General features: G+C 48.5%; 3 protein-coding genes across 3 annotated transcripts; all 3 read right to left on the reverse strand.

Annotated features, from left to right (window-relative positions):
* Positions 1–261: 261 nt before the first annotated feature.
* Positions 262–1,735, reverse strand: EJ05DRAFT_41618 (uncharacterized protein). Its single transcript, XM_033741435.1, has one exon. It carries the CDS (start codon positions 1,437–1,439, stop codon positions 630–632), a length of 810 nt encoding a protein of 269 aa, XP_033605954.1. The 5' UTR covers positions 1,440–1,735; the 3' UTR covers positions 262–629.
* Positions 1,736–3,117: 1,382 nt separating this feature from the next.
* Positions 3,118–6,044, reverse strand: EJ05DRAFT_496323 (DUF625-domain-containing protein; the record flags this gene model as incomplete). The annotated part of the gene is made up of 4 exons (XM_033746372.1): positions 3,118–3,903; positions 3,952–5,438; positions 5,496–5,545; positions 5,596–6,044. The coding sequence occupies 4 exons, from the start codon at positions 6,042–6,044 to the stop codon at positions 3,118–3,120; spliced, it is 2,772 nt and encodes a 923-aa protein (XP_033605955.1).
* Positions 6,045–6,653: 609 nt separating this feature from the next.
* EJ05DRAFT_41398 (uncharacterized protein) lies at positions 6,654–12,319 on the reverse strand. Its single transcript, XM_033741434.1, has 9 exons — positions 12,181–12,319; positions 11,188–12,089; positions 10,114–11,134; positions 9,805–10,053; positions 9,528–9,759; positions 9,169–9,476; positions 8,612–9,120; positions 7,792–8,564; positions 6,654–7,741 (listed from the first exon to the last, which is right to left on the reverse strand). Exons 1-9 carry the CDS (start codon positions 12,297–12,299, stop codon positions 6,893–6,895), a joined length of 4,962 nt encoding a protein of 1,653 aa, XP_033605956.1. The 5' UTR covers positions 12,300–12,319; the 3' UTR covers positions 6,654–6,892.
* Positions 12,320–12,481: the final 162 nt, after the last annotated feature.

A 12,481-nucleotide genomic window follows, 5' to 3' on the forward strand; every position in this document is an offset into this window, starting at 1 on the left:
AACATTCAGCAAGGTTTTGGTACAATCTCATCGTTGTCGCATCCATTCTCATACATTAGTCGTCTACTATCTCCTTTCCGTCATGATTCATTTCCTATACGTGATTTGCCTAATATCTCTGTTAATGCAATTGATATCTTGAACATCATGGTACGATCAAACTATTCGAAAGGTAAAAATTTCATTCCATGTGTTGCGCTTTCTACCGTAATCTTACCTCGAAAGCTTGATTACCACGCAAGACAAACCGCATGTCACCGTTCACCGCGTGTGCGCGTAGACCTCGCAAGCACTCTCCACCACCATTACCCTCAGAAGTCCGTACTGTGGCTGCCCTTTATATTCAATTCGATTGAAAGGACTTCCAGTTCCCACACTTCGGGGCTGCTTGGTATAGTGGTCCCACAACGTGGATAATAAATCAGTTCGCCTGGTTTTCCGTTGAGTACCCAGTTCAATTCTCGGGTCAAGCGTTTTTGTTTTAAATTTTTTGCTCCTTTCCATATATGAAATTCAGTCGTTCTTGCATTTTGCCTCAATTGAGTAACGATTAACGGGCACAGCAAGTGGGCTACAACTTATAGAAACCATGAATACGATGTAGGTATTCTTACAGAGTGACCAGCCGATTAAGCTCGACCGGTATATACGGGCCTTCTCATTGTATTCCGGCTTATTGGTGTCATCTTGCCCCGCGGTATCATGCGTGGCAAACGACCCATTGCAAGACTTGACTGTCTCATTCTGCCCATATTTCGCGGGTGCTCTTCAGGGGAGTCTCTTTCAGGAGAGTCTCGAAACCTAACAGCCTTCGGTGCAGGAAGTAACCGGCGCGATGCTGACAATCGAGGTATGTTTTCTCTCTCCAACATGGCCGGCATCGTGGCGCGTCGCTGTGGGACTGGTCGTGTTCCTTGAGCATGGCATTGATAAACATCATCATCTGCCTTCCTCTTACCGTTTCTCGATGAAACATCAGCGGAACGTGTCATCTTTGACCTGTTCTGCCCCCTCCTGGGACTCTCACCGTCACTGGAGCTTGATCCAGGTTCTGAAGAATCGCCACTCGACGACCCGCCACAAACACCATCAGAGCCACTGCATGATGAAGACAAGTCAAACAGCTCCGTAATCTGCGGCAGTATCATATCAACGTGCGTCGCCCTCGGCGCAGTCTTTTCTCCGGCTTTGCTCCCTGCCACGGGCGGTGCGTATCCCTGCCGACGAGAAGTGCGCAGCGGTCGGACGGGCGTAAAGACCTTCGAAGGAGGGCATGGAAGCACGTAAGGTACGACGGGCAACTCGTAGACTGCTACCTGACGGCGGTTCTTCTCCTCAGCGCGATCCTGGCGGTGATGTCGTCGCCGATCTTTATAAAATGCATACGCGCCGAAACAATCCAACACGAGACTGATAACTCTGCGCACAGCGTTCTCCATATTTGAGAACGAATAAAGGTGGAAGAAGGAGAGTAGAGATGAATGTGAGTTGGGGCAAACAATATGGTTATCATCTATGCTCACATATTGTTTGCTCTTTTTCTGCGCGCAATCTCGTACACCCTCATACAAGTAGAACACAGTAACTTTGCCGCCTAGTTAAAATCCGGCACTATAATCGCGTTCTCCTTGCGTACACTCCTCGTAATGCATATCATTCCCCTGCGAGCAAACAACATCCCACCGTCAGGACCGGCCAGGTTGTACAGCCGCTCCAATCTTAACCATATCACAAGTGATCCGCACAATATCTCACACTCTCCCAATTTCCCTTCCTTTCTACGTAGTAGCAGTCTCCCTCTCCTCCTCTCTCCTCACTAGCAACGCCTCGATATTCTTCCTCAGCATCTCCGAGCACCACCACGCCATCGCCAGCATAAACGCCACGATGAGGAACAGCGCGAGAATGACGCCGTCGCGGGTCTTCATTCCGTCAGGACTCTGATCGAATCCCAGGTCTAGACAGAGGTGGGTATGCAGAAAGACGGACGCGAGGGTGCAATAAGTGTGGGTGCGTCAGTCCGGTGCAAATATTAAAGTCGAGGAGGCAGGGAATGGGGATCTTGAAGTCTTCTTTGGCAGGCCTGGAGTTCAAGGATTTCGTGATTGATTGGGGTGCATTCGTCTTGAGGGTTGGGATCTTGTTTGGTCGTGTCTAAGGGGTTATTAAGAGCGCCTGGAAGGGGGGACGAGGATGCGGACCGATGATAAATACGGTAAGCACAATCAAGAAAGTTTTTCGAAATATATTGGTGGCAATCAAGGCGAGTATGTTTGCGAGGTGAGAGAGCGGCTCTGGGGTTGGAGATGTTTGCTGTGCGCTTTGCATTCACAAAGTGGACAAGATGACGAGCAGCGAGGTTGTTGGTGAACAGTAGCATGATCTGTATGACAACAGTACGGTCTGGATAACACGGGAAAGTCAGGGTCACGGTGATCACGTAAACAAAGCCTTTGTTCACTTTGATTCTGAAATAAACCACACAACACATTGTGACTTCGCACAATGTTCATTATGGTATGTGATATCTCCATCCTAGCTCATGGAGCTAGAAATGTGGCTGGATGCATCCTCAGTAGGCTTCCCTCTCACACGTAACAATATGATACATGAATTCCTTCTCCACGCTTCCCTCCCAGTAAGAGAAGTGCACACTTAATTCAAAGTCGAGTGTGCCATTGAGATACACTCTCCCACATGGGTCCCGACGTGCGGACTTGGGAAAGACGCTCCCATATCACCCAAGAAGTGAAGATGCGACGCAAAGAAACGAACATGAGAAAAAAGTGTATCATCCCATTTGCGCCGATTTTCGTGAGATGTCGTTTACCGAGTCCAACGTCCATCACGAAAATCATTGGTTCGTTCCATTCCATGCCATTGCATCCCTTTCAGCAGTACGTGCCTCCCTTATTGCATTGTTGATCCAAGTGTGCGGCTGCCCAAATGGCTATGTGTTCGCCGATAACGCCGCGCTCGTAAGTCTCGCTCATCTATGCTTTCCGTTACATCTCGGACCTCGCGATCTCCCCACCAAAGTCAGATTGCCGCAGGCACTGGAGCTTAGGCCATTTTAGCATTGGGCAGGAATAGCTTTTTGTGTGTACCACAATAGCATCAGTCGCCGCCATTTTCACTGTCTGTGCTACCATTGCTCTTCACAGCTAAGCTAATAGCGATCTTCTTCGGCGGCCCATCTTTGCCAGTGGAGATACTTTTTTTCCTTAACCTATGCCCACCATTACTGTTGCTACTAATTGTACTGCTTATACTGGCTGTGCTTCCGAAACTGCTCTTGCGACTCTTCGGTGTGGTGAGCTTGCCCAGTTCGTCCTCTTCATCTTCTTCACGACGCCGCTTCTCAGCGAGGCGTTCTGGAGGCGTTGATGGAACAGTGGCATTTGTCTGTGAGGGCAGAGTCGGAATACCGTCAGTAGATGGTTGAGGTTGAGACGCAGCTGAGCTTGAGTCAGAAGAACTGGGTTTCGGGGATCGGTCGGCGGGGTCGATTGCGAGCATGTCCATATCATCGTCGTCGTCGTCGTCTTCCTCACGGTAGCTGACGAGTGGCCGGACAGGAGAGGCGCCATTCACGGGCTTTGAAGGATGATGAGCAAGAGGATCTTCGTCCTCATCACCGTCTGAACTATTGAAGTAGGACTCCTCTTCTTGATCTTGCTCTTTCAGACCTTGCCATCGTCCACCGTTGACGTGGTTCCGATTGTCCGGGGTCAAGCTTGCCGTTTCTTGACTTGGAAAAGACTGGCCCTCCTCGGGCCGTGGTCCAAGAATCATTTGTTCGTATCGGGCAATGAGATTGTGAAATGTATCCACATAAGTGATACTCAATAACTTTTCACGGTAGTTCTCAACGAGATGCGTCAGAACCTCCTTGCGTGCCTCCTACCAAATATATCAGCGAATGCGATTTGATCAGACCTAAAAACTCACCCGTCTTACATATTCAAAGATCTCTAGGCATGCTGAATTCAAGAGGTTGTCTCGTGGCATGGTTTCGAACAAAAGATCAAGGATGGGTTCGAAGAGGCGTTGATCGATAATGTGTTGCGCATAATTACCGTCTTGTAGACCAAGACAAACACGGAAAAATTTCAAAGCCGAAAGTTTGAGATGCTTCTCCGGGCATCTCAATAGTTGGGCGACCCGGGCAGGAATGTTATCCTGCAAAAAAATATACTTGCTCCTGTTGAAATATTGTCGCAAGAAGAAATTCATGACTTCCAATAGATGGCTGTAAAGGTAGAAGTCGTTCACTGTCATATCGTTTAGGGTTTCGCGATGCTCTAGATCTTTCAGTGGCTTAAACAGTTTCCTTGCAGATTCGTCGTAAAAACTTTGTACGAACGAGTCTGCTTGAGGATTGACAATTGCGCGACTTTGCATACGTGCAAAGAACTCGTTATTGCCTGACTGCTCCCCATTTCGGCCCAAAGACGCAAGGTTGGCGTTTGGATCGAGTAGAATCTTTATGGCATCCGCCATCTGATGCTTTACACCCAGATCAGTTTCGACTAAGAGCAATTCGATGAGCACGTCTGTTATAGGTTTCTGCTTTTCTCTCACAGCGGTGAAGATTTGCGCACGCATGCTAATGGCATCATGATCAATCAGAGCTACCAGAATATCGGTACCTGCTACGCGGACGCTTGCGTCGGGGTGTCGAAGCGCAAATGTGACGACGTTGAATAGGCCCCCTGCAACAAAGTTCGAATAGAGCTGCTGGCGAACATTTACCTGGAGGCTTTTTGCAACAGCAGAGCATTGTTGAATGAACAAGACGGCATCTTTCTTCCTTTGTGGCTCGACATCAGGTGATTGGAAGATGCCGAATAACTCTTTCAAGAACTGTGTGTTCCCTTGTAAATGCTGAACAATGTCAACTTGGTGAAAGAATATAAGAGAATTTAAGACGGAAAAGGTCGGGTCATCAAGGATACGTGCTAGGACAACGTCTTTAAGGTACTGTAATCGATAAGTGTAATGGATCTTCTTCCTGATTTCGATGTTATCGATCTTGACCACCTCTTTGAACCTTGACTCGTCCGAGAGATATTGTCGATGATTCGCTTTGTGGCAGGGAAAGTCGGGATCGTATTCCAATGCGCCAACAACTCCTAGCACAACGTCATCGGTAACGACATGTTCTATTATGGCGGTGTCGTTGAGGAGAATGAGAAGTTTCATCATATTGCATAAGCGGTGTAGGTCTGACAGACTCTCGAGGTCTTCGGCGTCTTCGACAAGAGGGACGAGTTTTCGAATGTAATCGTCAGTCATTATGAATTTCGTCAAGGCGTCACGGCCAGCTTGGGTAGTGTTGGCATGGCGCATTGCATTTTCGACTTCCGGGAGGTTCTCAAGGTCTGGGGGAGGGAGCATGATCGGGTTATCAATAATATCGTCTGAGAGACCATCGTCTGTTAGCAAGCCTAGTCAGCGTGTCTGTCATCCAACAGAAAGAGATGGAAACGCACCGGGTCCAAGGAGTTGAGCCAATCTTTGCTGCTCTTGACTAACAAATTCCCTGGAGCCAAGTCAATACTACTACCATGGTTCCTGCCACACACAACGTACCAAATCTGCCCACATCCTTCCGCCTCTTGAAAGCTCAATGCCATGTCAGTGCCATTTTGCTCGGTCCACACGATGAGCGTGTCTGCGGAGAATCTTGTCAGCGGGTGGGTTTTTGTGATACGCGCAGAGTAGGTATTTTTACCCTGTTGTTTTTGGTACCCATCGTCTTTGGTTATTTTGGTCTCTAGTAAGACTCTTGTGGGCTCATCTTCCGACTGTACAAATATGCGCGCCTCGTCCTGAGTTCCTGTCAGCACCATGAGGTCACACAGAAAGAGGGCTTTTGCCTTGGCGCAAAACCTGTCGCGCGTCGCGACGACAAGATCAGGACTTACACTCGCTTGTTGGCCAGTACAGAAGCCTGTCCCCCGGTCGAACCAATCGTTATTCTTGAGCTCATAGACCTTGACACGCTTCCGATCGTTTCCTGGTGGAGCGGCCAAAGCCATATTAATGACGTTGCACACCTCTGCCGCTCTTCCAGGGCGTTTTTACCCTTGAGAGCAGGACAGAGATATGTTTCGATACGAGCGGAAAGTATATATAACTTTCGGGATAACAGGTAAGGAGTGGTTTTGGGTAAATGTGCTGCTGCGGGAATCGCGCGAGGTATGACGGAGAGATCGACGGAGGATGAGTCGAATGAGGCGCGACACGTCAACAGCGTTCGAGGCGATTCTCCAGCGGCGCAGGCAAAGAGCAAGCGACAGTAACGGGCAACCGTCGACCGAAGAAGAACAAAAGATGGGAGATGATGCGGATGGAGACAGGTGCGGTGCCGGTGGTGGTCGCGCGTCGTGTTTGCGCGGTAAGGCTTAGTAGGTAGGTAGGCAGGCAGGTCGGTAGGTTAGGTAGGGTAGCGATGCGGCTAGTAGGCGATAACGATAACTGGCGTTCCGAAGGCTTCGACGCCTCGAAGACAGTCGAGAAGTGCACGCGACGGCGTCGAAGATGGCGATGGTGGATGGAAAGGCGACGTCGAAATAGTAGACTGGGCGTAGCTTGAAACACTTGTAGACGGATGACAGCGGGGCTGTTGGGCGCGTATGTCGTAGATATTAATTATGCTGGTGCTGGGACTGAACCACCTGGATAGGTGGATTCTCCGGAGAGACCTAAGCACGTGCAAGAACGTGGACGCACCATGCCAAGGTTCTGCCTCAGGCAGTATTAAAGCGATCGATCATAAGGCTTCCTTGCCAGCACAGACAACATCAAGCCCCCATCTCATCTTTGGAGGGTTTCTTTTATTTCTGATCTGCTATAATTGCATGTCTGGCATGCTATGTAGCTCTCCTCAATACACTCCAACGATAGATCGGATGGCCATCTTGACGCTCTCCATCTTTCTCAGTGCGGCTTTCTCCAGAGTTTTGTCTACCGCAATGGTCAATGCCTCATGCACCGCACTCCCCTCAGCGGCAGTCTTGAATTCTGCCAAAGCCTGCTTAATCTCACTACCTTTTCGCCCAACCTTCGTTGTCTTTTCTCGCCATTGCAGCAGCACATCTGCCGCGTAAATCACACGAAGAGCAAGGACAAATACCTCTGGTTTACTAGTCCAGCCTAGAGGTCCATCATACTCATCTCGTGCCGCCTGGGTGAGCGCACCAAGCCCGTCCATCGTCCATGTAGTCAGGACTGCCGCAAGGTCTGGGGGAATGGCTTTGGCATCCGCAGCGACCAATACGCGTGACCAGATCGAAGTCTCCCTGGAATCGTCGGCGAAGAGATTTTGCTTCTCTTTAGCGAAAAGTGTTGAGTCTATTGCTCGTACCTGTGCGTAAGTCTCCAAGAATGGTTTCATAGCAGCCGCCCCATCACGCGAATCAAGACCAAGTAACCGCCAGAGTGCACCATAGAACAGGTCTGAAGACGTGGAGTACTGTCGCGCCATATACTGAGCCAGTCTCGCGCTCGCGATGAGTGGCACTTGCTTCCTCACTTGCATTCTTTGAGGGGAAGCGAGGATACGAGCCGCGACACCCGAAGCGACATCTCGTATCTCGTCATCGTCATCTTTCAGGGCATCATATGTAGCAAACATGAGACTGAGTCGTGCTTTATCGAATCCGTTGCCAGGCTGCGTCCAGATATTCTGTAAACCGTCCAGAGAGCGGACGGCAGCGAAGCGCTCATAGAACGACTAAACATTGTCAGGCAATATACCCGGTGCTAGGCTACGGGTGAGCTTACGCAAGTGTCTTTGAGGGAGCAATCAATCCTTCGTCCAAGCTCGACGAAATCATTCGCTAATAGCCATCCAAGATCCTGTTGCCGCAAATTGCGATGAGTCTGCAGACGCAGGTCCAGCAAAATTCCCGAGATACTCAACGAGGCCTCTAGAAAAGATGGTGCCGCTGCGAAAAATGGTTCGGTGTTCGTTGCGATGGATAGTAAAGGAGCTAAGGTAGTCTCAGTAATGGTATTTGATGTTGACAAGAACCGCAGTAGACTGTCTGACGTGGTGAGAAGCGTTGCCAGGACTTGTGGGTTAGCTGACAATGTGAACGCATTGATTGCAGTTACAATTTCGAGCAAGACGCCATCTAGTCTGAGAGAATTATCTTCGAAGATGGTAGCAATACTCTCCAAAATGGCAATTGCCGTCTCTGGCTCTTCCGCATCTGCGATAACCTTTAAGGCCTTCGGGAGAGATGTGCGAACGGAGCTAGAGTTATATACTATATTGTTACGTATGTAGAACTCGGCAGCTGAACGTCTCAGAAGGGAAGATAGGCAGGACTCGCGCTCAGATGCTACAATCGGAGACAGTATGTCTATTTCGATCACTTTAATAAAAGCTTCTTCGATTTCTAGAGACGAGTCATTCCGAAAATTTCTGCTCCGCCCGTGTGCTTTTGCTGCAAGTAGTAGTAGATTTACATATGCATATCGTGTGACAGGGCAAGAGTTGTGCACATAGAGGTCGTTATTTTGACCTAGGAGGTCGACATAAAGATTGTTGTCTGGTGAACATCAGATGTGGATGCGAGGATGGACATGGATTGCAAACCTTCAGTATCTGCACACTGGTTCGACATCATCACGGCGTATTTGAGAGTCAGCAGTCTTCCATGCAAGTCATTTTGAGAAGTGTAGGCACCGAGTGCGATACTCTCATATGTCATTTGGAGCTCTGTGGGGTCAAACGTTCGGGCAAGAGTTTTGGCAGCCATATCCCGAATATGCCAGCTTGGACTGCAGATCAGATCGAACATGAGCTTGCGGAATTCGGCGACATACGATGCAGGAGGTGGCGCACGTTGCAAGATCTGCAGAGCTGGGAAGACTGCCTCCGTTTGTATGACTGCGGTAGCCGGTGCTTGTGGGTATCCAGCATCTGGAGAGCTCTCCAGTTTCGGTCGCAGAGAACGCAGTAGAGTATCGAGGAGACCAGGGTATTTTTCGTACGATAGTTTCGAGTACTTGGTTGAAACAAGACTTTCGCCTTGGTCATCGTTACCAAGTAAACGGTCTATTAGAGCCCTAAAAAGCATGAGGCCGCAGTTACGGATAGCCCAGCTACTATCAGTTAGTCAACCCAACGGCTTCAGAGATACACAGCCTCACATAGATGACTCGAATTTGCTGCCGGCCATGGTAAGGATCCTGCCGATGTACGGTTCGGAAGCCTGGCCAAGCTTCGTATGTGTGAATATGTCTTTCAGGCAATTCAAGGCATGTACCTGAGGCAGATCACTTTCTTCAATATTTGCGTAAAATCCTTCTTCCGAGGCCGCGTGGTGAAGTTCCTCAATTGCCCGACCAAACAAGGTACCTTCTGGCTCTGCAGTCAAAATTCCGATCATCAGCGCCGGAATACCACCAGAACGTCTGGTAAGCACAGTGGATCTGCTTTGAATTGCTTGCATAGTTTCCTAGGTAAGACTCAGATTTAGCGTCATCCATAGTTGTTGTACCGATCTTACCTCAAACCACTGTGAAAGTAGACGAGAGACTTCGGCAACCTTACTTTTGGCACAGCGAGCACAAAATGATGCAAATGTCTGTGCCACCGTCGAGAATGCTCCGCGATGGCGGAGCTCAGTAAGCTGCGTGAAGCATAACTGGCCTAGTGATTCGAATTGGGAATATGTCAACATGGCTCTTTCCTCGTCCGTTCCCAGTGTCGCATTGGTTGCGATAGCCCTCAAGAGGAGACTAGGCGTATCAGCATTATACATAGATTACACCGAAAATGCACACCTAGCGTCTTTGAGCGCTCTCCAAGAATAACTGAGAACGTCTTTGGTCGAGAAAGCTTGCTCGCCTTCAAGCTCGGGGGGCAGGTGTCCTTCTGGTGCATCGTTACAGAGAACATGTTGGACAGAGGACCACATCCTTCTTATACAGTCGAAAATACGGGCATGGAGCCATGCCCAATCGTTCCCAGTTTGAGCACTTGGCTTAGATGCGATCAGTTCCGAATAGAAACCATCTTGACTAATGATATAACTAGACAAATGTCAGGTACGCCATCTGCGTGAATCAGTCGCAGTGTAGGAAAGGTCTTACGTAAGACTTGCAAAAATGCCATGCATGGGATTGCCATTGATTGCGAGAGATGAATTCGTCTCTGCGATACGTATGGTGGATTCAAGTTGCCCAACAAGCAGGCTCACCACACCAAAAGCTCTGCTACTGTGTCTATGCCCGTCCTCTAGATCTTGATCCTGAGAGGGACGCCGCTCAACGCAATTTAGCTCATAGAGCCTCGCGACGCCATCGGCATGATCAGCACGTCCTGTTCGAAGCATAGCTTCATTCGCACGAACGATCAATTTGGTAGAAATACCAGAAGGCTCTGCCAGTGCTGGAACTACTGACTGCTTCATCACTGGAAGATGCGTATGCTCAGAGCTCAGGAAATGGTACTTTAGAATCATGCTGGCTAAAGTGCGAACATCGTCAAAGGCGTTCAGCATTAGATCGTACAGGTTCCGCAAGAGGTGATCACTGATGATCGAGATATTGAACGGCCATAAAGTCTGACCTCGAGCTTGCTTAGACAGGCAAGCACAGGGTATCCTCTTGTCTAGACCGGATCTCAAGGCGATTATAATACATTTCAGAGAGACAAAATGCCGCTGGTAAGGTGATGTCGGTCGAAGGTCCGAGATCCTTGACTGAATTATTGCCTGTAGAAAGTTTTTGTGCGCGTCAAGTAGTATTCGCTTGGACTCAGATTTCGAGGATTCTGGACTTTCAAGAGCCTGTAATTTCAATGTAGACTTCTCGACGTCCCGATTCAACGCAGCAGTCGCTGCCCTCAGTCTATCAAACAGTCTTTGAATGAGACCAAGTACCTCAGACCTAGCGTTTGCATCAGTATCGGCGATGATGTTTGGCAAGATCTGTTGCAAGACTCGCAGTGATCCCACTGTAAATGGTCGTGCTATGAAAGCAGATGAGGTAAGTAGTGAAAATGCTGATAGCCTGATGGTCTGCGATATATCCCCAAGAAGGCGCGAAATGAAGGCGTCCGGTATTTCGATGACTTTTCCTTGTATTCGTACCGTCTTGCAATTTCGTGATTCTATTTGGGTCAGTATAAGCGTTTGCGAGATATGCAAATTCTACCATACTGACCAACATCGACGATGAGACCTATTTCCTTACCCGACTGTAATGCAGCAAATAGAAGTCCGATCTTGGCGGATGGGTGTAAAGTCTTTTCAGTGTACCACTTGACGGATGTATTACCTTCCATTACATCAACATAGTTTCCGAGATCGAGATCGTAGAGGAAAGTCAAATAGTCTTCTAAGTCAAAGGAAAATAAAGCCGGGAAAACAAGGTTCTTGTAGCTCTGCAACTCCTCTGAGTGTGCACTAAAACTTTGGTAGAATGGTATGACCCATGGAGGCGGTTTCTGGTCATCGTACACATCTGGAAGATCGTCCTTTTGCTTTAAGGAGTAAGTCAAGAGACTCGATACGAGTCTTCCAGCTGTATGCGCAGCATCATTGTTTGGGATACTGTTGAAGAGGAGTTGAAGCAGGTCTCTGAGGAGGGCAGAAATCGAGGAGATCCCCTTTAGTGTTTGATTCTGAAATAAGCCATATGAGGTCAGGAGCTCTCGTACACTTAAGATACCTTTCTGTAGGAACAATTCCAGGGCCTGTAGGGCTGGCTTCAATTGAGACCTACTCGTCCGTCCAGTGATGATCTTCAACAATTTTTGTATCACATATTCGTGCACCTCTGTCCTTCTGTCCGGAGGAACATCTTCGCGAAGAGTGGTGGTGAGGATCACTAAGAGCTGTCTCATTGATCTTGGCTTCACAACATCGGATCGTTCCAAAAAGAAAGACAAGGCCTGGAGCCAGACATCATTCGTCCAAAGACAGCCTTGTACGTTCTTGATTTTGGATTCGTGGCAAGTCTCCAGGACAGCACAAAGCGGATTACACGCAGCAGTTCGTTGGGATGCCGTCGAGTTTGGGCCATTCGCAATCTCAAGAAGTTCGGTAATGGCATTAACAAGGATGCTATACCAGGTCAATGTATTGATTTTCGCAAATACAGGTAGAAAACCAACATCAGGTTTCAAATGAATGGTCACCTGCAGAGCGTCCTTACATATTCTTCTCGTTCGTATCTTCGCTGCTGTCATCCCCAGCTAAAATTATTGCCGACAGGTCACTGCCAAGCTGTCTTAGCACAAGGTCGTCGTTTACGATATCACGGGGCGGGCGCATATTTTTATTAGAGTTTCATGGAGAATCTTGCATGATGCAAGTCAAATTGCTCAGGCGGTCTTGGGTACTAAGCGATAAATCTCGACTAGCCCAATACGTACTAGTTGGAATACTTGAAGAAATGAAACATGGTTAACACTGTGGACTGCAAATAATCTATTTGAGTTACACAAGGATGAAGC

The sequence above is a fragment of the Pseudovirgaria hyperparasitica genome, assembly GCF_010093815.1.
Source record: "Pseudovirgaria hyperparasitica strain CBS 121739 unplaced genomic scaffold EJ05scaffold_1, whole genome shotgun sequence".
In the NCBI taxonomy this organism is placed as follows: domain Eukaryota; kingdom Fungi; phylum Ascomycota; class Dothideomycetes; order Acrospermales; family Acrospermaceae; genus Pseudovirgaria; species Pseudovirgaria hyperparasitica.

Bases quoted from the DNA above. Each gene is read 5' to 3' on its own strand.
- EJ05DRAFT_41618 (XM_033741435.1), bottom strand. From the start codon at position 1,439: ATGGAGAACGCTGTGCGCAGAGTTATCAGTCTCGTGTTGGATTGTTTC.
- EJ05DRAFT_41398 (XM_033741434.1), bottom strand. From the start codon at position 12,299: ATGCGCCCGCCCCGTGATATCGTAAACGACGACCTTGTGCTAAGACAG. The intron at 12,090-12,180 runs GTAAGGACGCTC...GACCTGGTATAG, and splicing joins GATACGAACGAGAAGAATAT to CATCCTTGTTAATGCCATTA. The intron at 11,135-11,187 runs GTCAGTATGGTA...TGACCCAAATAG, and splicing joins AGGTCTCATCGTCGATGTTG to AATCACGAAATTGCAAGACG.